This window comes from Athene noctua, chromosome 1 (assembly GCF_965140245.1).
Source record: "Athene noctua chromosome 1, bAthNoc1.hap1.1, whole genome shotgun sequence".
In the NCBI taxonomy this organism is placed as follows: domain Eukaryota; kingdom Metazoa; phylum Chordata; class Aves; order Strigiformes; family Strigidae; genus Athene; species Athene noctua.
Genome location: NC_134037.1, coordinates 239394538 through 239420453, shown reverse-complemented (window position 1 = coordinate 239420453; position 25916 = coordinate 239394538). Strand labels below are relative to the sequence as shown.

Here is a 25916-nt window from a genome sequence, read left to right as displayed (position 1 = left end):
ATTTTGGTTAGTACTGCTATTGAGTCAGGAGCACTTTTTTATCAGTTTCAGAAAAATGACAAAAATGTATTCTTAGTTTAAAATATGTGTAGATACATTGTTTAAAATAACTGCCTGTTACTTCATCTCAGAAAATAATGTTATCTGAGTGATTAAAAAAACCAATTTTGAACATAATTAAGAACAGTACATGTTGGACTTCTTAACTCTCAAGGTAGTATTTTGGTTTTTAAATGCATTGATCATTCTGAATTATTCAGATGTTAGAATTATTATGATCCACTTTAAACATAACCTACATCTGACAGCATATCAGAAATTATTCATAGCTTTAAATGCTGGACACTTGGATTATATTAAACAATTATTTCATAATGTATAGTTGTGCTCCCTATAATATCTCTTCAGATTTATACATTTTTTAATGTCCTATAACTTTTTTACAGCATTAAAAAAATAACATACTTTGATTACTGAAAATAAGTGATTATGTTGTTGCACAGCTAAGGTTTTCAGAATACTTTTGAAGGAGTTTATGTTAATCCATCCTATGTCTTCTCAATAGTAGGGTAAGGATTGCAATCCTAAATTACTTGGTTAGAGTATCACATTTAAAGTACAGCAGCTGAGAGCTGTATCTGATTAGCATTTATCTACTACTTACTTTTCTTGGGGAGAAATTTAAACCAGTCAGTATCGTTCAACTAAGTGTGAAAGCGGTTCTTAATTTTTGTATAGTTTGGGACTGATAGTAGGATGCTTAAATTATGAGGCATTTTTGAAAGATTGAAGAGGTTTGTCTTCTCTGTAATTGTAAGATTATAGTTGATAATCTGATTCTTGACATATGTAGGCTTTTGTGGAACAGGAAACCAATAAGGATTTCAGACCAGAAACAAGAGAAGGGTAACACCAGCATGAAAACTGGCTTATTCAGGAATCTTTTTGTCCTTGGCTTTTTTTCAGTATAAAAGTATCTGTAATATTATTTGAAAAAGCTGCATTCCATTTTTCAAAGCAAGTCTTAGCAAACGCTTTGTTTATTAGAAATATTTTGTTTATTAGAAATATATCTGTAAATGCTAAAACCAGAAGTGTTATGCTAAATATTGTACTGCGAGATTCAGACTGAAGTATAACAGATCAACAGCTTGATAAGCCAGTGGCTTTAGCCAAGTATACTTTGTTTTGCAGGACGTGTAAATATGTCAGAATCGTCTAAGTGCACAGATTCTGTTTTATTCCAATTTAAAGATAAGATATTAGTTGATGAAAACATTTCTATCATGAAATTTTTTTGGGTTTCACTCATGGAAATAATGAGCCATCAGTAGTCATACCAATAAAATTTGTCTGGTTTAAGCTCCCCTAAATAATACTTCTGTATGTGGCATATATAACTGTAATGATATTCCCATTAGAGAGAAATTTTTAAAAATGCTCCACTAATTGTAGAAGTCAGAAATCAAGAGTATAGGATCTGGCTTCAAGGAGCATCTAAGAACTGAAAAATCACTCTGAATTTACAACTGTTAATATAGGCCAAGGGTAGTACGTTAATAAAAAAATTAAGGGAGCTTCTACCCCATTAATTTTTTTCTGAGTGGTCACACAGTATTTCAGAAAAAGACCTTCTGCAGAAAAGACATCAGTAAGATTGCTTTTGAGAGCACATATTTAATTTAAAAACAAAACTGAAATTTGGAATTCTGATGGCATTTTAGCTCTGCTATGTGTATCAGAATAGTCTTCTGTATGTCATGAGCAGGGATTTGACAGAATCACGCTTTGTAGGGTCTTTCTTTCTCTGATAACTGTAAATAGATGAGAATGTGGGGGGTTTGAGAATTTTTCTGACACAGACACGGAAACAACCAAGTTGGTAATTTTGCTTTTATCTTTGATTTCTGTGAGCACCTCACCACCCTTTTACAAATGTCAACAACATTGATAATAAGTCAGAAGTAGTAAATATGGTCATGTAATAACTAGTTCAGTGGTAGGCACCTGATGACAAAATCAGTGACAAATAATGCAGTATCTCTGTTCCCTAATCTGCTATGCAGATGCTGAGGTCACAATTGACATCAGATGACTGTAGAACTGTTTTGCCCCAGGAATGTTTATGATCTTTCCAAACCCAGAGAATAAAGTAAGAAATTTTGTGGCAAAATGATTTTTAACATTCGGGGAAGCTATTTAGAACAAGAGCTGTGTTAGTGCTTATTCTAATAAGTTAGTACCACTTTCTTCCCAAAACAGTTGCTAGTACTCGGTCAGCCCAGTGTTTTGCAGTTGGCTTTTATCATCTGTAAAGGATACAGCTTTTTGGTTTTTTTAGGATTTTTGGGGAGTTATTTTTTTGTTTTTAGGGGATCTCACTTGTTCCTTTGTGAAACACTGCAATTAGACCTAGATAAGGTTTAAATAGACAATACAGGCGTAATCTCTGTTTTATGTTCTGACAGCACACTTTCAGGAGAAGTCTCAGTCTGAAGCCACTCTTCTCTGGTTTTATGAAAGTAAGACAACAGTAAATAAACATGTACCAAATCTTTTGCAGTGAGAACTTCTGTTTAGATGAAGACTATCAGATTCATGAGACTTCTCAGCGCTTTAAATATCTTCTTGAGATTTTGTAGATTCTGTGGCCAAAATAAAAGCTTAATCACCTTGAAAGTCTCAGTTGCAATCCAAATGGGGTCGTTGCCACTTTTATTCTAATTTGCTTTTCAGAAGCACCACCTGTCAGAAGTCATCTTTGTACTGTGATAGTCTGCTCTACTAAGATAGAGGATGGTCAGCCACTTTATCAATGGTTAAGGCAAAAAGATTACTGCATAATTGCATAGGCGATTGGCACTTTTGTTTTTTTAACAGCTGCACAGGATCTTCCTTGAGGGATTCACTTTTTACAGTTCTCTATTTCCAGGTGATTAGTAGTGAAGCAGATCATCTGCTCTGAGGCATCTTTTGGGCTAGTGTGTCTGTAGTACCTTCAAATAAGTCTGAATGCTGGATGAGAGAGTAGCCTGAACTCATACAGAGTGGATATGCCTCCCTTGTGCCCCATTTTATTTCCCGCAGTTCTGTTGTGATGCTGTAGGTAATTGTTCTAAAATTGCTGGAGATGTATTCTTCAGCACTGAAACAGTTCCTAGCTTTTAAGCAACAGTGTTAGGTTTTGACTGCTCTGTCATTAATGGGCTGTTAACAAGCATTTATCTTTCAACTGGTTCCATAAAACTGCAAAATAATCACGATCTGTGTTGCCAACCTATAGAAATTAATTTACTTCACCAACAGAGGTAAAATTCACAATGTCATGGCTGTCTGTTATTAAAAGGTTAAGGAGTCATGAGGGTAGTTTTCCATAAGTTGCGTTTCCAATGCTGTTTAATACGTCTTCTAAAGATAATGCCATACCATACCATTCATTTTGATATGTGCTTTGTTATTTGAAAGATAGGCAGGCTCTTTTATAATTGTATTTTCATATTCTATGACTGAATTAAACATTCCTTCAAGGTTTCTGGTTAATTTATAGATCATATATAAACTGCTTAGTATGAAAGTAGACAGAAGCTGCCATTAACAGAAATAAAATCTGTTGCATTCAGTGCATTTTAGAAATGCATTAAATATGAGAAATGGTGCCTGTTTTCTTCTTCTGCACTTACTATTTTACACAATCATGTTTCTGAAATGAGGTCATAGATACCAGATATATATATATATATATGAGATCTTATTTAATATAAAAAAATTAGGCAAAAATTAAAAAAACCTAATTGTAGTATGTTTTGTGACCTTTGTCCATTTACAGATGAGTGGATTATTAGGTTTTATAGACCAGATGTGGACTCTTTTATATGAGATTTCTAATAACTATGAATAAAGCTATGTAATAGAGTACAGTTCTTTTGAAGTCTTGTTAGATTGAAACAAGAAGCAAACTTTCTTTAAAGGTGTTACAGCAATATTTTTAAGTAGCATTAAGTGCTTCAGCTTCCACAGATGTTCTTTGCTTTGTCTTTACTTGTTACCTACTGAGCTTCATTTCTTTGTTTTACCCAGAGTTACATTGTTAGGGAGCTTACATTTATTTCTCTCCATCAATGTTTTATTCATTATTTATAAATATGTGTTTCCAATATCTGTGGTTTCTCAACATCTTCAGTAGAAATAAGAAATTATCTGTGCCATATAGTACAGGGCTATAACAGTGAAACAAAGCAGCACATGTTCTGTAATTTCAAAAACCTGCCAATCATTTCTGTGTTTGACCATATTAATTTTTACTATTGTCATCTATGTTAGAACGTTTTTTTTAATGATGTTCTGGTTTTCACCACACAGCTTTGCTTCTACACAACACTTTTTAAAGGAAGCAAAATCTGAGGTAGCTGGATCTAAAAAGCAAGTTAAGAATGCAAAATAAGAATTGGGAAATCGTTAGACAAAGATTGGTATTCACTTGTGTTGATTTCCCTTTCTGAGTTTTCAGTGTGTTACTATTCTCAATTTCTAATCACGTACAATATGAGCAATCACTGCCAGCTTCACATTGCAGGCTGGAGACTGTACAGTGAAGGGGGCAGATGCTCATAGGTACTAGAGGAGGAGCTGAGTCATAGAATTCACCATCACAAGAGAATGGGGGGTTTAGTTTTCTTAGCTTTCTTTTGATTTCCCTTAAGAATTTCTGTTACAAATATAATGTGGCACTAATTTTAAAGGGAAGATTAAATAAATCCTTCCCTTAAAGAAAGGGAGAAAAAAAAAAAAAAGTCTATACTTGAATATTAGGAATATATTCAGATTTTATGTTGAAAATATCTGCAGGTTACAGTGTTTTTCTTTTGCCTTTCCTGACATGCAGTTTCACTCACTGAACAGCTGGTTTCAGAGTGGAACAAGTTGAATTGATATAGATGGTTTTACTCAAAAACACACACATAAGGGATTTGCAGAGAGAAGATTTGGTTTAAAACAAAATATCAATGTGAAATGTCCTTGAAAAGGGTGGAAGCTTTTTAAGACTACTCTTTGTCAGCACCTGTAAGAGTCATCCTTTCACTAATGAACAAGAAAAATGTGTAGTCTTCTGTAGCAAATAAGATGTAAGTTTATTCATGTTTTCTACAACTTTTATGGGGAGAATTTTCTGATTGATGAGCAGATTAAAAAAGTTTGTTAATGCTGGTTCTCTTGTGTCATAGCTTTTTTGGTTTGGAAACTCTGTATTACACTGCTTTATCTCTGAATTAAATGTCTTATGCCACGTCTGTGAATATAAGCAAATTGTTTTCATCCTGCTAGAGGAAGTGGTAATTCTTAGTAGTGTGCTTTATTACAGAAGAAAGTGTGGAGTGTAAGGTGAGGTCCAGTATCCCACAAGCTGACAAATTCTTAAAATGAAATTCTGTGTTATAAAATAAAGATCCAAGTACTAGAGGTAAATTTAAAGCTGATATTCCCTGAAAGGCAGGCTACTTCATGTCGTTACTTTAAAAGTTTATGGATTTTGAGATGTTTTAATGAAAGCTGTATTACATAAATTTGTTAACAATTTTGATTGCTTCTTTTTATTGTTTTCTCACTGTCGTTTTTTTTTGTGGGGTTTTGCTTGTGTTTTTTTGGGGTGGGTTTTTTTGTTTGGTTGTTTGTTTGTTTGTTTTTCCTCTGGCCTTTCATTCTGGTAAAAATTGGAGGCATTATTACTGTAGCAAAACTGTGGGAACCATACAAATAGTATAGTGTGATGTGCTTAAGTTAAAGAATAATGTCAAGCATCTTTTAGGTCAGAAATTTTTGAAAAATGCTAACTTTAGAGGAATGAAGAAACCCTTATCCCAAAAGTATGTAACAAAAAAGAGCAAGCTGTTCATAATGTACGATGAATTGTGAAACAGGAAGAACTAATTCTTCATAAATTTAATAGATACTTTGTTCAAAGTGTGATGCAAAATATAAAACTGCATATGAAAATTTATTTCTAAAAATAACTAAACCAACTTGAATATGAAAACCTTTGTAAAATATTTAAGGCACTGAGTTTGATTTTTAGAATTTGTGAATATACTTACTTTTAAAGGTACTAACTTTTTCAGCTTTTTTTGTCAAAACAATGAAATTCAGAGTTCAGAATAACTTTATTTTCCTTTGAAGATCTTCTAGTTGATATGTTGGGGGTTCTTGCCAGCTACAGCATCACTGTCAAAGAGTTGAAGCTTTTGTTCAGCATGCTTCGAGGCGAAAATGGAATCTGGGTAAGCTGTGATCAGATAAAGCATTAAGTGTCATTCCATTAGAGCCTGAAGTTAACATAAATTGTCTCCTGGGACTTATAAACTTGAATTATTTTTTTTTCATGTTGATTGAACATATGTTTATGAAGTAATTTTACAAATTACTTTAATTTGCTATGTTTTTTGAAAACCATCCAGTTTCCATTGTAGCCTAGAGAGTACAAAAATGGTTGTATTGACTTTTGTGCAATTTTCTTATTTTCACAGCCAAGACATGCGGTTAAACTATTATCAGTCCTTAATCAGATGCCACAGAGACATGGGCCTGATACCTTTTTCAACTTCCCAGGCTGTAGTGCTGCAGTAAGTTTTCAACCAAAAAAAATATAACTTGCAGAACAAATAAATTGCTCCTCATTTGCGTTTCCTTTCATTTGGTTTTGGAAATTCTTGAAATGAGAGGGGGAAATACATGCTTGAGTAGTCTAGACCTTGCCTTCCATAGGGTTGCAAGGTAGTTGTAGTGTGGAGAAGTTGCACTTGTGAGGATGCAATGAGAAATAGCAGATTTTTGTGTGGGGAAGTTATCATAAAAGTGAAACCTGAAAATTCCAATAAACAGTGTTATTTTAGTTCAATAATGTAATTGCTATGTAAAGCAGAGGCTTGAGGAAAATATAGGGATGAGCTCATCCATGTAATCACAGTTTACAGTGGAAGCTTAGTCATAAGTTTTATTATATATATGTTTTTTTTGTTTTGTCTGAACTCCATCAGCTGTTTCCCTCAAGGCAGTGATTTAAATGGAGTCTTCAGTTGGCTTTACTTTTTGAGATAACTTATGACAACGAAACTGTATTCCATTTCTAAACCTTCTCAGACAGATATTCTCTCTTCTATTCACTGCATGTATGTTCAGAAAAACCTACAAATAAATTCAAATATTGTATTCAGATATACACATATGATTATTAAGGCAGTAAATACAAATGCTTAAAAATGAGAAATCCATATATGAGGTTCAGTTCCATTCTGGTATGGAATGGTACATGCTTATGGTAGAACTTGGAATCTTTTAAGGGGAAATAATCCTGAGAACCCTGTCTTTTTATGCTAGGATATGAAGGGTCTTAGGAGCTTCTCTTGGGCTATTCTAATTGTATTTCCTCAATAGCACTAATAGTTTTCTTTAAGCGTAAACCACTACTTCGTGTTCTGTGTGAATACAGCTGGTGTGGCAGATTGCATCAGGGAAATAAACTGGCTTAAAAATCACTGGTTTTCACCTGAGTTATTTTTTGCTAGATCACTTCCTTGATCTTGTTTCATATTCAGCTGCACAGACAGATGTGTCAGCAAAATGCATAGGGCGTATTGTGTAAGGAATTAGTTACTGAGTTTTGAAAGAGAGAGTTTCATTTGCTACTGCTAAATTAAAACCAGTTAACCTCTCTTGAAAGTACATACAGCAGCAAGACAGCTGTTGCAGAATATGAATGTCTATAAGAGCACATGCTGCTTTGACATTTCTGGGCTTCAGAGGCAAACCCTGATGAAATGCCTCTCTTAAATATAATTTTGTATCACAGCTTCAAAAAACGTTTTGCAGGGGAAAAATTTCAAATATTCCTTCCTGTCCAAAGAGGTGCATCAGTTACAGGAGCATAAAGTTTCTTAATTGAAATGTACAATAGGCATTTCTCTTTCCGTGGTTAGGGTCTTGTTCCACATACCAGTCATCATTGACTGTACACCTGTAAATCAAGAAATATGAGTTTCAAATTTGCATTTTTTGAGTAGTGCATGTTGTATTACAGCATGAAGTTCTGGAGAGAGGTCATCCTCTGAAGTGGACTAAGGGTGATTACTTACAAAATGACCTATACAATGAAGTACTTCATTAGGAAAAAAAGACTGGATAAAACTTAGTTTATTAGCACTAATTTCAGATTTCCAGGTGTGATGCACAATGATGGCATCAGACAGAGAAACAGCATAAGGTGCGTGCTCCTTGTATAAGCAAGATTTCAGTGGTAGCATGAAGTAGCCAAGAGTCTACTGAACCAGTCTGCTGATCTGCTGGTGAGCACTGCTTCACTATCCTAACTGAAGGGCTCTGCCCATGTCTGGGTTATGTCCCTGCCAGTGTGTAGAAGTAGCACAGCAGTCACTTCCTTAGGAGAACGCCTTGTGGTGGTGGTACTATTCCCGGGTGTTGTTCCTGTTTGTCATCAAACGGCTCTTTTCCTTTTCAGGCAGGGGGAACTCCCTCTCAGGAGGCAGGAGTGATATCCCAAAGGAGTTCCTTAAAATGTTTAGTACTGAGCAGTTAGTACGAAGCTAGCAGCAGAATTGGTGTTATTTCTTTTGCCTAGTCAAATACTAGCATCATCTGAGTGCACTGCTGTATCTAATTGTAAAATTTACTGCGAGTTCCCTATCATTCTTAATAAACTATTTCTCTGCTCTTAAAACTCTTTCAGCAATTGCCTTGCATATAAACCCAATGAAAAGTCATTCCCACTCTGTACCTTTTTTTTACATACTTTATTATGGTGGCATAGAATCCTAGTGTGGTTATTCTGACTCTGTTGCCCAGAGACTTATGTCCATTCTTATTTTAAGCAGTGAATGAGTTTGATACAATGTTTGTAGTCTTCAGAATGAATCATCAGAGTACAAAATTTGACTGTGACTCATATCACACAGAATCACAGAAGGGTTGAAGGTGGTGAGCATCTCCAAGGATGGAGACTTCACAACCACTCTGGGCAACCTGTGCCAGTGCTCATTCAGTATTGCTGATAGCTTTGATAAGAACACAATACCATCAGTGCATGGATTCATTAACTAGTCTTTCTTATTTTAAAGTGTAGTAAGAGTTTAAATTATTTTACTGAAACTGAAAAATATCAATTGGATACACTTAGAAATAACATCCTATTGTTATTTATAAAGTTATTTTCTTCAGCTTTGTATTAATATGCAACTTATTTCAAGTAGTAGTATTAAAGGCTATTATTCCTTTACTTTTGTGTAAAATATTCTATATTTCATCTGATGGAGGGAGAAGGAATTTTTTGTAATCAGTACTTTCTACAGTAATTTCTAAATTATTACAAACATTTAATTGTTATTTTTTTTAAATTACTTAATTTTATGTATAGTTCTCCTACTGAGGGGAAAAAATGTTTTATCTTTTAGTGGTATCATAGAAAACACTTTGTAAGTGACCTCTGAAGTTCATCTTGTCTAATTTCCTCCCTAAAGAGTACCTAACTTCAAAGTTAGATCAGGTATTCAGGGTCAGAGATAGAGTTCTCTGAAGCCTCTTAATCAGTCAGCCCATAAAAATAAAATATTGAATTTTTTTTTTTTTTTTTTTTCCCCCAGGGCATGGCTTACTATTAATGTATTTAACTGAGAATGGGTTTAAAATTTTCAGTCTCTTACCTTACTAAGTGTTCCCAGGAAAAAAAAAAACAAACTGATAGGTCTTAAATCTCAGAGAACAACCTTTTTTATATTGTAGTTTTAACAGTGAATCTCTATTGTACTATCTGTTGAGATTAATTTGTTCTTAATGTTTAAGTCTATTGATGAGATGAATACTTACTGAAAACTGAATTTATAGTTTAATTTCTGCAGAAGTAATTTTTCTACTTTTTTCTCTTGGTATTGTCCGTTCACAAATTTAATTTCATGTCCTCCATTGGTAGAATTTATGTAGTTAAAAATTAAAGTATTTTAAAATAGATGGAATATTAATGTATTTGGTTAAAAACATTATTTGAAGGGTTTTTTTAAAATATTTAATACTTGAAAGTTAAAGGAGATCTGCAGATCTAGAATGACAGGATTTTAGAAAGCTATTACCTTTAACAATACTCGAAAAATTCATTTTTTGACTTTGTTTCTTTTTTTTTTTTTTTTCATTCCAGGCAATTGCATTGCCTCCTATTGCTAAGTGGCCTTATCAAAATGGGTTTACTCTTAACACCTGGTTTCGTATGGATCCACTAAACAATATCAATGTAGATAAGGATAAACCCTATCTCTATTGGTAAGTAACTTAAAACACTGCAGTTACACTTCATTTTGGCTTCCTAATAACTGTTAATCTTTCTCACTGTTTTTAGTTTCTGACATGTTTTTTTTTTCCCCTCCCCAATTATCTGCAGATTTTAATGGCTGCTTACTGTCTACAAACACTAAAAAGTCAAATGTCCTTTTTGTTTTGCAATTTTACAAATCCATGGATGGAAGACATATGCCTTGTTCATAAACCATGGAATCTATTGTGGTGGTTTCTTTAGGAATTTTAAAATACATTATTTCATAGAGCTGTAAACGGAGAATATTGTCATATTTTCTGTTTGGTGTTTGAGTTTCTTATCTGATGTCAGTACTACAAAACAAATCTGTTCTACTCCAGAGCCTACTGTCTGCACATTAGCTAGAGGTAATAGAAAGTAGATCTGTGAACATAAAAATGGCTCACTGATCACCTGTTCCCAAAAACGGAAGCTATATTTCATAATATATTAATGGCAGGAGAGACAATTTTAGTTTACTTAAGTTTGCTTTCGTGATAAACGTAGAAATAATAGTTACATACTTATTGCCAGCCTCTGATATTTAGAGATTATGCTATAGTAGTAAAAATGTTTATTATATTGGCCAATGATGAAAAAAGTTTTTTCACTTCAGAAGTTAATTATGTATCTGCTCAAGTATAGTTGTCTTAGCTGAACAACAACAACAAAAAAGAATAGGGAAAATAAGGAACCTTCTGTTGTGTCAGAACATGCTGGTATTTTTTCAGCACTTGTTCATTGTTTATGTATTTGCTGTTTAGTAGACTTTTCTCATTCTCTTAGACTGTATATCAGCTGTGCAGACAGATGAGGACTGGGCATTAGCAAGATCTATCAAGTTTTATCAGCTCAGGAAAACAGCAGTAGCACAAGGAGGAAAGTAACCAAAAGTAATGCTTCTCACTTCATAGTCATTCCTAGTAGATTAAAGAGTAGAAGATTTTAGTAGTCATCTGAGGAGAGGACCAGTAGATATAGTCTCAGAAAAGTACTTGTACTATCAGTACATAAAAATCTTACTGTGTATTTTCTTGGAAAACCAAAATAATTCATACCTTTTATGGAACAAATATCTGATTAAAAATAATTTAGGTTTATTCCGAAGAAAATTTTCTCTAAATTAACATCTGTGATAATGCTTTTCCATGTGTCCATTTTCTGCAAAGTGCTATAGTTATTCTACCATGGAGATTTTTTTCAAGCTGTTGCCTATAGCTATGTTTATTAGTATGATCTATATTTTATTTCTTTTTTCAGTCTATCAAGGACAGTAAAAAATGCAATTATAGGACTGAACATACATACAGAAATTTAACATGTTACTTTGTTTCTCAGCCAGAATGTATGTTACAAAATTAGTAACTTTAGGTGGTGTATTTTATTTGAGAATTTATTACTGCCTCAGAACAGGAAAAGTATACTCCAAAGTTGTACAGCTCATGCTGTATACTGCTTTTCTTATGGATAGTAGTGTAGAAAGACCTTTAGCCTGAGTGATAAATATGATTCCTTCTGATTCCGATATAATGCAGAAGCATCAATGGCATTAGGTTAGAATAACTTCAGATGTTTGATTTTTTTTGGTACATATTTTTTGCCGTGATGTAGTTCTGATGTTTATTATGATGTGATTACAATTCTTATTAAATTCTAAGATTTCTGAGTATACATTTTAACATATGTTCTGCACTGAAATAGTTTAAAATCCTTCATGTGTTAATCTTTCCTGAATTATGGATATTTCATATTTGTGTCAGAGGGAGTTTACTTCTGGTTCCATTTTTAAGTATATTGATTTAGACCTTTTCTCTAGCCTGTATTCACTTTGCTGCAAAGAAGTGGTATAGCTTAGAATAACTACCACGTATTATCAGACATCTGTCTTAAATACACAGATTTCTCCTTAATTAGTTTTTTTTTTAAATGTCAATAAATAAACCCCACAAAGCTGCCCTTCGAGTTACCAAAGAAACCGGATTCTTCCTTCAAAATAATTCTAGGTTTCACCTTAATATTATACTCGATAAAGAATATTTTTTAAGAAGCATACTTCTTATTAGCTACAACTGTAACAATTCCATGTTTGCTTAGAAGACATCCACTGACAGTATGATTTACCTATAGTAAGTAACTTAATATAGTAATAGTGTCTGTTTATTAGCTTGATTAAAATAAAGAGTCTAGCAGAGTAAGAAAACTTTTTTTTTTTTCCTTTGAGTTTATATTTCCCCATGGTTGATGTGTGCTTTTCTTTGTTTTCAAGGTTTTTTCTGTTTTCATAGCCCAGAACATACCAAAATAATGTCTTTTATATTTTGTTGTTGCCACTTGCAAACATGGAGAGAAAGTATAGCCCCCAAACATATGGATTTTCAAATCTATTTTATTGTAGTGCATAAAGGATAACCCCTCTAGTAAGCATAGGTATTTTCCTGGATGCACAGACTCTTCAAGTAATCTTTGGGCATATCTATGCTGAATGAATGATTTATCTCACACACAGACACCTGCATGCACAAATCTTTAATTATAGTTGAGTGTCTCATTTACTTATGTTACCCCTTGTTATGGAATATATGTAAAAGGAGAGTATTTATCAAGAGTGGGAAATAAAAACTTCTGTGACTAACAAAGTGGAACATTGCAAATGCTTCCTATGAGCCACAGAAAGAAGTCAGTCTTACAGAAGTCAAATGCCAAAATTGAGTTTGTGTAAATGTAATGTGCATGTAATACACATAATAGAAACTGAATATGCCAGCCTCTGAAGGAAATTAGGAGTCAGCTTGCCATTTTTATATAGCAGCTTAAACAAAGCCATAATAAATTAAAAACAGGAAAAATATTCAAACTAAATCATCCATCTAAACTTCTTCATGCAGATTTTAGACTTTGCCACGTGAAAGATTAAGTCACACACAGCCACCATCAAGAGGATGATACCAAACAAAGATTTATTTTCTTTCAGTGTGCCTTTTGGGCATGTAATATCTTTTCCTGTTCAACTAGGTGAAAAATGTGTCATATAAATTAACTCTTTCTTCACAGTTTCTTGTTAAGTCATCTGTCTTTTAAACAATCTTCTTTTAAAAGCAATAACTGAGTAGCATGCACAATTTCAAAGAGGACTCATTTGAAGCAGAGATGCTGAAAAGCAATGTCAGCTAGGAAAAGGTTCCTGAGGACCTTCTCCAGTCAGGTTTTTGCATATCTTCACAAATGGAGACATCACAACCTCACCGGGAAATCCGTACCAGTCTTTGACAACCTTCACAATGAAAAAGTTTATCAGTTTCAGTTTGTGTTCATTGCATCTTGTCCTTTCAGTGGATATCACAGAGAAGTCTCTGGCTCAGTCTTGTTTACTCCCTACCCATCAGCTATTTATACATGTATTCTCTTCTCCAGGTTAAACAGTCCCATATCTCAGCCTCTTCTCATGTGTCAGAAGCTTTGATTGTTCAGTCCTGTACTGGACTCAGTCTGGTATGTCCATGGCTTCCTTGTACTGTGCAGCCCGGAACTGGACACAACAATCTAGATGTGGTCTCTGCAGTGTTGAGGACAGGGGAAAGATCACCTCTCTCAACCTGCTGGCAATATTTTTTCTAATGCAGCCCAGGATACCACTGGCTGCCTTTGCCATGAGGGCACATTACTGAACTTGCTGATTTCCAGCTGGTCAGTATCCAGCAGATACTGGTGACTGGGGCAGTTCCTCCTCAGGGACAGGACTTTGCACTTCCCTTTGCTGTTCTTCATAAGATTCTTGTTGGCCAGATTCTCCAACCTGCTATGGTCCCTCTGAATGACTGCACACTTATCTGGTGTATCAGCCACTCCTTCCAGTTTTGGATCAGCTGTAAACTTGCTGAAGGTGCACTCTGACCATCAGGTTATTAATGAACAAGATTGGTCCCAGTACTGGACCTTCTGACTCCAGTAGTAACTGGTCTCCAACTGGACTCATACCACTGATGACAGTGCTTTTAGCCCAGCAGTTCAGTTCATTTTCAGATCACCTCACCACCCACTTACTTAGCTCATTCATCTTTAGTTTGTCATTGAGGCTGTCACAGTGTTGAAAAGTCTTGCTAGAAAGTCAGGATAAAAACCTCCAGCTTTCCTCTCCATCCACCAAGCCAGTCATCTCATCATAGAAGGCTATCAGCCTCATGAAGGATGGCTTCCAGTTTGTAAATCCATGCTGGCTATTCCCAATCACCTTCTTAGGTCTGATCCAGCCTTTAAGTGAGTGCAGAAAGAAGTGGCCAGAGATCTTTTGGGGGGGGGGGGAGAGCAACATTATATAAGCTTGACCGTGATGTGAAAACTAATGCTTAAAAATGGACAAGGGAAGCAAAGACATGCTTTTACATTTACCAGATGTGAGGGAAAACTGCTACTGTTCTGTTATTGGCTAAATGACAAGTGCTACTTCAAGAACTGTAAGCCAATTTGTTGGTGTTTTTGTTGTTGTTTTTTTTTTTTTTTAAAATAATTATCTCTAAGAATGATGTTGGGCAGCTGCTAAGTGACAGTCTATTAATACTTGTATATTGGAACAGTATTGTAGCTTTCTAACCAATTACAAAATGAGTATGACAATCCTGGAAGAAAAATTAGAAGTCTTTCACATTCACACGGATGATAAGTAACAGCAAGGAGAAGGCTTTGTTGCAGAGCAGTCAGGTTCAAATGATAAGATTCAGAATTGTATAGCACAAACTTAAGTGTAAGCAAACCAATGTCATATACCTAGCGGTGAATAATGGGTGCCATGCCTACAGAATTAGTAGTTAAGTATTAAAAAATGGTAATTACAGAATGATGTTAAGGGTTATTGTAGGTAATGAACTGACCATAAACTGCGTTTTCATTGCTCTAGCTGAAAAAGTTAATGTGATCTTTTCAAGGATGGTCTGAACAAGCAGAGAAGAGAGTAAAGGTGATGTGATCACTTCCTGAAATCTTGGCAAAAGCATTGCTGGAATACTATTTACAGTTAAGAACTGCTACTTCTTTTACGAAACCATGGAAGAAATTGGTACTATGCAGAGAATACTATGGAGTGAACTGCTCTGGAAAATGTATTTTATAATGAAATCTTCCAGGAAATAAACAAAAGTGATGAAATTAAGAATGCTCTTGAGTTCTGTTTTCAGAATTTGTGCAAAATCTGATGCTCAAGATTGTTTAATCTGAGATCCAGTGAGTTGACAGTGAAACAGGAAAATTCAAAAATTTAGACACACAATACTATGGTCATTTTATCACAATTCTAATGAAGCACAGTATTACAATAATAATATTGCAGTTTAATAGATCATTGGAAATGTTTCCTCAAAAATGAAGTGTAGATCCTTTGTCATAAAGACAGGGCAAATTTAGGAATTTAGGACTAACCTTAATCTCAACTGGGAAGTCTCCATCCTCTAAATCTCTATATTTGTTTCTGCTAAGAAAGGAGGTGGGGTGATATTAATTCTAAGTAATGCCTAGAATTAGATAAAATCAGTCTAGATATTAAGGTTGGTTTTTGTGTTTGTCATTTCTTTTTTTCTAGAAATGCTTTCTTTCAAATTGTGTGTTGGGCTCTGTAAAAGAATTGGAGGGTGAACTGAGTCTGGGTTGTTATATTTATTGCTTTTTTGTTCTTAAAACGTCTAAATGCTTCCACAATCATTTAATGGAAGAATGACTAAAATTTCTAAAAGAGTCTTCTAAATTTTAATTTTACTGAGTTAGGGACAAGGAGAAAAAAACCAAACCAAACCCAAAAAAGCCACAAAACAAGCTGTCTAGACTTTTCAGTCCTTCTCTAGAGCCAGTAACAATGAGATAATGAGGAACAGTTGCAAAATCACATAATGGAATTCTAAAGTTAGTAGAAAAAAAAACTTTTTTTTTTTTCTTTAGGCAATAATGAATTAATATCTTCTCAATCTCTGTACTATGATCATATGTTAAATTGCTCATAAAATCGGAAACTAAAGAAACTGGAATCACTAAACAGTTTCACCAGTGGATGGAAAAACGCTTACCTGCTATTGAAATTTAATGACAGTCAGTAGCTGCTCTGAGAAACTGACTGAAGTGAAACATAACTATAAGGGTTTTATGAATGATCTGTAGTAAAATTGTATACCGGCTGCTATGGGAGGTAGTTAAAGGCTCATAAAACCATATGGGTATTGACAGTACTGCTCCTGTTGTCTGTGTGCATTTCATCTTTCTATGCAGTATCCTAGAGACCAGTCCTATCCTACTTTACCTTTGGCAAGAAATAAAATGTGAAGATTAACATAATCTGTATATTATTATGTTCAGGTAAACAGAGAACATATTTGAGTTCTCAGTTTCTCTGCTAGTGTTGTATTAGAATGCTAATTCATTTGGGGAAAAAAAGGGAAAAAAGGGTAAAATCTTGGATGAGCTTCATGTTTACAAATTCATTCATTCTATTCCAAGATGAAGAGTCCAGCTAAGAAATTAGCTATTTTTTCATTATTTCATTGCTTAATTGTCTTTGCATGCTGAAGTCCAGGAAGTTACTCATGTAAGGAAAATTTGATCTTTAAAATTTCAAGAACAGTCTGGTTTGACTATAACGGTGACAAAATCAGCCCAGTAACTGGGGGCTTAGGAAAGGGAAAAATTTTAAGGTGTAGATATTTCTTCAAGAGCCATTTTGTTGTTTGCTTGTTTTGTTGTTTGCTGGGTTTTTTTGTTTGTTTTTTGTTTTTTTACAGTGTTTTCAGTATATAACAAACTGCTTGCCAGTTGCTGCTCAAAGTAGTAGGATGCATTTTACACAATTTTAATAATGTTTTATCAAGTAAAAATATGATGTAAAAATGTGATGGCATTTACAATGATTAACGGTAATTAAAAAAAAAATAAATCGGTATCTCTTATCAAATACAGCTACACCATATGCCAGAATGTAGTGAATCTGTGTATTTTTTTCAATATCCTTCAGAATAGGATTCTGTTAGCCAAAACCATTTTACCTTGTAGAGATGACTTATGTTGCTAAGAAACAAAGTTGGTATTGTGAGAGATGCAACTACCTGGTGAAAAGTTCTTTGAATGTTATAAAGCTTCAAGGAGGTAAATCAAAGTCTCAAATTAGCCCACGACACATTAATTTGTTTTTATTGTAAAAGCTGTATTTTAAGGTTTGTAACCTTATTGTACAAAATTCGGTACTGTGGTTGTGCAGGTTATTTGTGTACGTGGGTAATGCCGGTTATATACGTATATGAGTAATATTCTCTGATAAGGCTGTTTAGTGTTCCATTTGTTATGGGGTATAGCTGCCTGTGGGGTCATTGTGGAAACCAGATCGTTGAAATGATCTGTGTTAAAAATAGTCTTCAAAAGATTCAGGGAAATGGCAATGTTAAAAGTTGTCTTCGCTGTTGAGGTCACTGGTGATGGACAGTATGTAATTTTTATCATTCGTAGATTATATCTTAGGTTTATTTACAGAAGATTTTTTAGGTTTATTAAAAAGAGTGCCTTTTTTTTTTTTTCTTCAAGGAGAGTTGTGTAGAAGACTGTACAAAAGGCTGTGACAGCAAATAATGCTCCTTTCTAGCACAGCAGCTTGAGTGGAGAGAGAATTGTGTAAAATGCATAGAGATAGATAGAAGACTGAGTAAACCACAGCCTGAATTTGGAAAAATATAGCTTCTGCATCACCTTAAGCTCCTAAAGGGAAAGAGCAAACCAAGACATTAGACTCAGTGCTAATAGAACCACTGTAATGATCAGAGGTCATGAGGCACAGTACGCTGCAACTCTTGACATGACTGAAATCAAGACTGGAAGTAAGGGCCTCTGTCCAAGGACCCATTAGGGTGGAGAGTTGTCTATAAATCTTATTATCCCTGTTCTATTTAGCCTGATCACTCTGTTTTTCACATTTAGAATCACAGAATCATTCAGGTTGGAAAAGACCCTTGGGATCATCGAGTCCAACCATATATATAATATGTATTAATATAAGTATTTCTATAATTTGAATGTTCCTTTTGACCTTTAAAAATTCCCTCATAAAAAAGAACATCTATTCTCTGGCCATCTCAGTGTCTAGTCACAGCACCTATCTTATAAGGTGTTTATTTTTTTCAGAAGGTTGTGGTTTGTCAGCTATATTCTTGACATTGAGGAAAGAGGAAAATCTGATTCTCTCCTTCAATAATGTATGCATACAGATTTAAGTTTCTGAACACGGAATTAGATCTATAACTATGCAATTTTTCTGCATATTAAAATCGATTGTATTTGCATAATAGGGTAGATGAAAAATGTAGAATTTCAGCAGCTATTAAGTAAGATAAAATCTGAATTTAGTATTTGCACGTGTCTTTCACCTCTTAATGTTACTATGTAAAACCTAGTAAAAGTGTGTGCTGAAACTGTTACAGTGAAACCATTTAAAACATGATTATTGTAATAATATAAAATTATTTTAGAAGTTGCCTACATTAAGGATATGAAAAAGTGTTAATTAGTGGGCTACTGGAGAATATATGAACATTCAAAATTAGTATTTTTTTTTTTTTCTTCTACTTGTAAAGCTTCATTTCAGAATTTATGGATGAAGTTCACCATTTAGACCTTGTATTTCAGCGTCTGGTTATTTTTATAACCTGATTGCTAATGGGTTTAAATGAAAAACAAAACAAAACAAACTAAAAACTGTATAAAGTGTGCTCCATATTAATGACACGAGACTTCTCTTTAGCATACTTAGCTTTTCAGAAGGAACTGACATAGCTGTAGATATAGACTTGCATTTTTAAAAATGTTGTGTGTAATGTTATTCATGAATTTCCACAAGATGCCTTGCAAAACGTTTTTTAAGAAGTCCAGAATTTCTCTTCACAGTGGTTTAGATTTCAAATATAAGTAGAGAAATGTGTGAGCTTTCTGTATTATCTCTCTTTATGATATTTGTCACAAGAAAGCTGGAAACACTTATTAAACTTATTTTATTAAAATTGTAGTCCTTTATCAATTTGACATATGAAAATAAATCCACAACTCAGAGGACTAAAATTTCATAAATCATTAGCTTATCTAAATCATAAGTCTTGAAAAAGAAATAATTATTGTGCGTATTAATTACCTTAAATCCAAATTTCTATGTTATACTGGCTGCATTGTTCTACAAACCCCATAAAATTGCAAGGCATTTCACATCTGTTCTGTAATAGATTTTCTTTACAACTTAAATCACAGAATCACAGGATCGTCAAGGGTAAATCAACCAGTCCAACCATTAACCTAACACTGACAGTTCCCAACTACACCAGATCCCTCAGTGCTGTCGACCCGACTCTTAAACACCTCCAGGGATGGGGACTCCACCACCTCCCTGGGCAGCCCATTCCAACGCCTAACAACCCCTTCTGGAAAGAAATGCTTCCTAATATCCAGGCTAAACCTTCCCTGGCGCAACTTGAGGCCATTACCTCTTGTCCTGTCGCTTATTACTTGGTTAAAGAGACTCATCCCCAGCTCTCTGCACCCTCCTGTCAGGGAGCTGTAGAGGGCGATGAGGTCTCCCCTCAGCCTCCTCTTCTCCAGACTAAACACCCCCATTTCCCTCAGCCGCTCCTCATACAACCTGTGCTCCAGACCCTGCACCAGCTCCGTTGCCCTTCTCTGGACACGCTCGAGTCATTCAATGTCCTTTTTGTAGTGAGGGGCCCAAAACTGAACACAGGAATCGAGGGGCGGCCTCACCAGTGCCGAGGACAGGGGTAAGATCCCTTCCCTGTCCCTGCTGGCCACGCTATTGCTGACACAAGCCAGGATGCCATTGGCCTTCTTGGCCCCCTGGGCACACTGCTGGCTCCTGTTCATCGGGCTGTCAATCAACACCCCCAGGTCCCTCTGTGACTGGCAGCTCTCCAGCCAATCCTCCCCATGCCTGTAGCGCTGCTGGGGGTTGTTGTGGCCCAAGGGCAGCCCCCGGCATTTGGCCTTATTGAAACTCCTCCAGTTGGCCTCAGCCCATGGCTCCAGCCTGTCCAGGTCTCTCTGCAGAGCCTCCCTACCCTCGAGCAGATCAACACTCCCACCCAACTTGGGGTCATCTGCAAACTGACTGAGGGTGCACTCGATCCCCTCATCTAGATCATCAATAAAGATGTTAAACAGGAGTGGCCTCAAAACCGAGCCCTGGGGGACACCACTCGTGACCGGCCACCAACTGGATTTAACTCCGTTCACCACAACCCTTTGGGCCCAGCCATCCAGCCAATCAGATGTCTTATTTGAAAAGATGATGATTTAGGAAACTGAGGGAAAAGCCTGATAGATACAGTATTTACCGTCTTGGATTCTTGTAAAGAAAAAGGAAGTACTGATTTTTAGAATGTAGCCTGAAATCAAGTAAGTGATGAAGGTTAGTAACTTCCCCAAAGAAATAGTGGGGAGAGAAGATATAAAGGAAATTAAGTTACAGGTACTAAGTTGTTTGGGTTTTTTTCTCACAGCAATTTGAAGTAATATTTGGACTTTTTTATTAAACAGTAGTTCCCCTTTTTCAGATGTCATTAATAATTCTTTCTTTTCAGTTTCCGCACTAGCAAAGGTGTTGGGTATTCTGCTCATTTTGTTGGCAACTGCTTAATAGTTACATCATTGAAGTCAAAAGGCAAAGGTTTCCAGCACTGTGTGAAGTATGACTTTCAGCCACGCAAGGTAAGCAAACTCTTATTTACAGTAAAGGGTAACATTGAAAATGCGACAGAGTGCTTCTGGGAAGAAAAGCTAAAATTCCTTTAGTGCCATAGTGTTACTAATAATTTCTTATTTATAAGTAGCTTCTCTGGTCATGCAAAGTTTTATGTCAGTTACAGACCAGAATCAATTCAAGAAAATGTAATAATTAATAAAGTAACATTTCTGTAAAGTCAACTTAATTTTAAAAATACTGCTTAATTAGCTTCAGATAGGGAAGAATTTTGGGTATTTCTAAAATGGATGTATTTATTTTTAAAAGTCATCATTCTATTTCTGAACATTCTGTACTTGGTAACTTTGGTGCCAATGTCTGGAACAATTTTGCTGGCTGTGCTTTAGTTTTGTTATCTGTTGCTGAAGAATATAAGGCTCTGAAATTTCTTTTATGTCAGTGACGTTTTGGAACTTCTAATTTTTCATAGTAAATCTTGATTATTTCTCTAGATCATATTAGTGTTCATTTCTACTGTATTCCTAGTAGTCCTAGGAGAACAATGATTCTGCATCTTCAATATTTCACTTAGCTGACTGAAACATTGACTTTTCTGTACATTGAGCATTATGTGTTTGTTGTTGATAGCAGCCTTGTATATATTTTGCCGTGAAGCTCATTTATTTGTTTATGGCATTAGAATTTGTATATTGAATTTCAGTGCTTGTTTTGTTTTGAGAAACCAATCTCTTAGGGAGAGAATGCCATTGTTTGCTCATCAGCTTTATGTTCTACTATTTTTCTTGTTATGTATTTGTGATTCAGAATCACTGATTCTAATTCTGTCATGTAGTTTTGAGATCGTTTGTGGGTTTTTTTAAAACATAGTAATGTCTTTTTCTAACATATTACTCAGGCATGTATAAAGCCTTAGAAATATATATCTGCTAAGTGTACTGAAATGAACCAATCCTGGTTTGCAAATTTTATTTTATTTCATAGCCAGAAAAGAGTTTTGATGAAAGTTCAGTTTTCCTTTAAAGTAGCACATCTGATGCTACTGATAAACACTCAACTTAGGAACAAATGAAATAATTAACTTTTGGATAATGTTATTGATAACTAACTTTTGGGTTTTAGCTGATCACTCTTTAGTTGATGAAGAAGCAGTCTTTCATTTTTTAGCAAGATATTATTTTGATAATTTTTATTATGAATGACTAGTTTCCTTCATGCCATCCCTGGAAAATTTTAGCTCTTGCTATTCTACTTAAAATAATTAATTCTAAAATACTAGTACATGGATAGCTCATTATATGACTATCAGTTTCAAATCCTAATCTGCTGATCTGTTGAAGTATGTCCAAATGTTTTATATTTCTCGAAGATCGTGCTTCATACACTTTGAGTTGTATGTCAGATTTAGAAAGTATTTGAAATAAATCTTCTAGAATATATTTGCAAGTGGTTTCATATGATATTATTTTTTCATTAAAAACCTGTGTGTATATATGTATGTGGGAAGGTACATAACACTTAATGGAGGAAAGAAAACCTGTGAAATACAATTCGTAGCTCCAACAAATCAAAACATATCTTGTTTAACATGTAGATTTATTTTCTTCATGTTATTTGGGTCCTAATTACATTGGTTCCACTGTGTAAGCATTTAATGTGTAGATATATGAAAAAAAATGTGTACCCATTTACAAAGCAGCTTACTCTCCAAATACTAACTTGAGAAGTGCGATTTTTGTCATCAGATATACTATAGCTATTTGCTTACAGGCATAAACATTTCAACATTCATCCTCATTAAACTTTTGAATATATTTTTTTTTTTTAATTTTTTGTTGAATCACAGTAAAATTATGTATTCAAGCCACCTGGTCAAAATCTTTATGTAGGCAGATCAGAAAGATACTATGTTCAATTTTCCCACTGTTAACTATGTCATATGACACCATACACAGAATAAGATTAATCTTAGTTTAAAACTTTAAGACATGTTAAATGGTTACTGTAGGTTTTAATTTATGTATTTTAACAACATAATAAATACAAGTTAGTTATAAAAATACACGGAGAAATTTCACCATCATATCACCAAATAGAAAATGTGGGTGTAGTATAATAGACTGCCCTCTCAACCAAGATAAACTAGTTTTGGCAGTGTTGTTTTTATTATGTCTATACTGCTTTTTGGGGACTCCAAAGTGAAATTTTTGTGTATTAGTAACCCCCAGTAATATTCACTCCCTTGAGTTCCAGCCTCAGCATCAATCCTTGTAAAAAACAGGAAAGCACAAAAAAACAAACAGCTTTTTACACCTTTACTAATTGCAGTATAGACTGAATTAAGTTCCACATTTTGGAAATATTTAGCGTGTGATGCCTCATCTCTCTGATTTTACTGTGCTATGGAGTAGGAATATGCCTTACTCAGCAGTGGGTGCTTAAGCTTGAAAGATTTCAGCAGTAGAAAAAATTGACAGGCTGTTACCTGAAGTGTCTTTGAGTGCTACCTAAGGAAGATCTTGTTATTGCAGAGAGACATGGTCTTGGTGCATTTTTGAAAAAATGATGTAGGGAAAGAGACTGTAGAATGAACTTAAAAGAAAATTGTATTACTGACTTTGAAAATTAAAAATAAAAGGGGGGGGGGATTTTTCAACTAAAAGTTGAAGAAAAATTGTGTGTGAGATTATACAACTTGCTTTGTTTTATTGTGTAGTAGTAAAGTCCTGAAAACCATGTCCTCAGATACAGAATAGGAGAGAAATCAACAAAAATGCCTGTACAACATCAGCAAAGAACATTCATATAAATGAGACATAGGTGATAGGAAATTATGACACATACATGTATGCTTGCTGCTACTTATCTAAAAAACAAGAAACTGGAATGTCTATTTTAAATGACATCATTAGCCCAGCTTGGTTGACTTGACCGTCAGTAGACAGTCATTTGAAATTGTCCTTACAGTTATGACTGACAGTGATGTGAGTCTTGTCAATAGACAAGTGATGCCCTGTATTAAAGACTTAAACTAATCAAATAAATAAGTTCATTGTAACAATAAATAACGAGCTTCTATGCACGAAAATCAGTAAATACTTAGGAAAACCATACTATTTAAATTGTTAACCACATGATAAGGACGGTTATAGCATCTGCGGTGAACTGGGGAAGATCGGAAAGCATACTAATACTTTGCATTACTTTGCTATAAACTGTGTGGCATGTTATTGGGATGAGAGTTCAAACTTTTAAATGCTAGAAGCATTTGGATTATTTTGTGGGGGTTTTTTTGGTTTTTTTTAGAGAGCTCACACTGACTGTTGCTTGATTTTCTCTTGAAAAATGCAGAATATACTTGCATATGCAGGATTTTCTATTTTTATATTTAAAGGAACTGCAAAAACCTGCCTTCACTTCTTATAAAAAAAAAAAAAGTAGAGGAGTAGTTAAAGTAGAGGTGTTTGATAGTGCTAGAGATATTGCTTAAATGCAGATACAAAAAGGCTGACAGCAAATATACCATTACTCCAAAAAACCACAATGTACCTTAGCACAGAAAATAGCAAAGTAGAGACCTTTGTAAGTAAAAAGAAGTTGCTAAGAACGTGGAAGTTGAACCAAAATGAAGAATACTTAGGAAAGTGTAAGTTGTAGCAAATTATATGTAAAATTATTACAATTTAGGGGTTTTTTTCCAGTTCAAAGGGGTGATTAGATGACTAAGGCTTAATAGGAGCCCTTGAAGAATATAGTATCATAACAAAGAAGCTAAATGAATTAATTGCGTCATTGTTTACTATAAGACAAGTCAATGTGGATGAGTCAGAGGAAGTGTCTCAAACTGAAATGTCAGTAGAAGAGGTATAGAAATCAATATAAGAGAGAGTTATTAATTGCCAGGAACTTACAGTAGGAACCCCCAAGTTCCAATGAAATTTGAATATGAAATTTGACAAACTTTTAATTGTGGTATATAATCTAATTTCTCAAACAAATGGGTGACGGAAAATTATACAAATTGTAGAAAAAGGCTTTGCTGATATTTAGAATTACATATTATCAGGCATGATTTCTTAACCATTAAAATGGGATAGAAGCTAGAAAAATTGAAACAAAGAATTAGAAGACGCATAGATAAACATATCTGGCACAAAGAAATATAATAATGCACTGGAAGTCTCTTGCCTCACTTCTGTCGAATTATTTGGAGGATTCTTAACTGTGCATAGCAGGTTTGTAAGCCAATTGATACATTCTGTGTGGATTCCCCAAGAACTTTAGGCATTATACTCCTTTGAAAGCCTGAAAGAAATTATGTTATCATGCAATGAGATAATTTATATTGTTAAAATACAGGGATGACAGGATTTGAATCAAGTGAGCAAGCAGGAATGTCAGAAAGACCTTTATTTTCCTGTTGATAAGAATGCATTATGGACTTAACTCAGTGGAGTTTGTCATCCTCTGTTTTAGAAACTAGCTTTGAAAACCTGTGTTACTCATTTGATCTAGATTGATACTAGTGACAAATATGACACAAAGAGTAAACCATTTTTTAATACTTCAATATTTCCCTGGCTAAAACTAAATTACAGTTTAAAATGTAAATTTAGTTAATTCAAGAACAGGAGACAAAACATATTTTGCTGCATGCTTTTTAAATTTGTAATTCTGTGCTCTGTCTGATTTCAAAATCAACATGTGAAATTTTTTAATGTTTATTTTCTCTGATACAGAGAGGAAGATTTTTGTATTAGTACGCACTGTATCTACTTACCTCGGGGAGAGTCACCAAGTGACTTATTAAAATTAGGGATGTAGTTCTCTGCTTTGAAAAAAAGAGACTTAGCT

General features: G+C 34.5%; 1 protein-coding gene across 8 annotated transcripts in view; it reads left to right on the top strand.

Annotated features, from left to right (window-relative positions):
- The window catches only part of NBEA (neurobeachin), a 511054-nt gene that overhangs the window by 90292 nt on the left and 394846 nt on the right, over window positions 1–25916 (top strand). For all 8 annotated transcript variants that reach the window (XM_074914245.1, XM_074914292.1, XM_074914279.1 and 5 more), the window contains exons 3-6: window positions 6172–6272; window positions 6519–6614; window positions 10193–10314; window positions 20944–21070. In XM_074914245.1, coding sequence (XP_074770346.1) covers window positions 6172–6272; window positions 6519–6614; window positions 10193–10314; window positions 20944–21070 — 446 coding nt within the window. The remainder of the gene's footprint in view (window positions 1–6171; window positions 6273–6518; window positions 6615–10192; window positions 10315–20943; window positions 21071–25916) is intronic.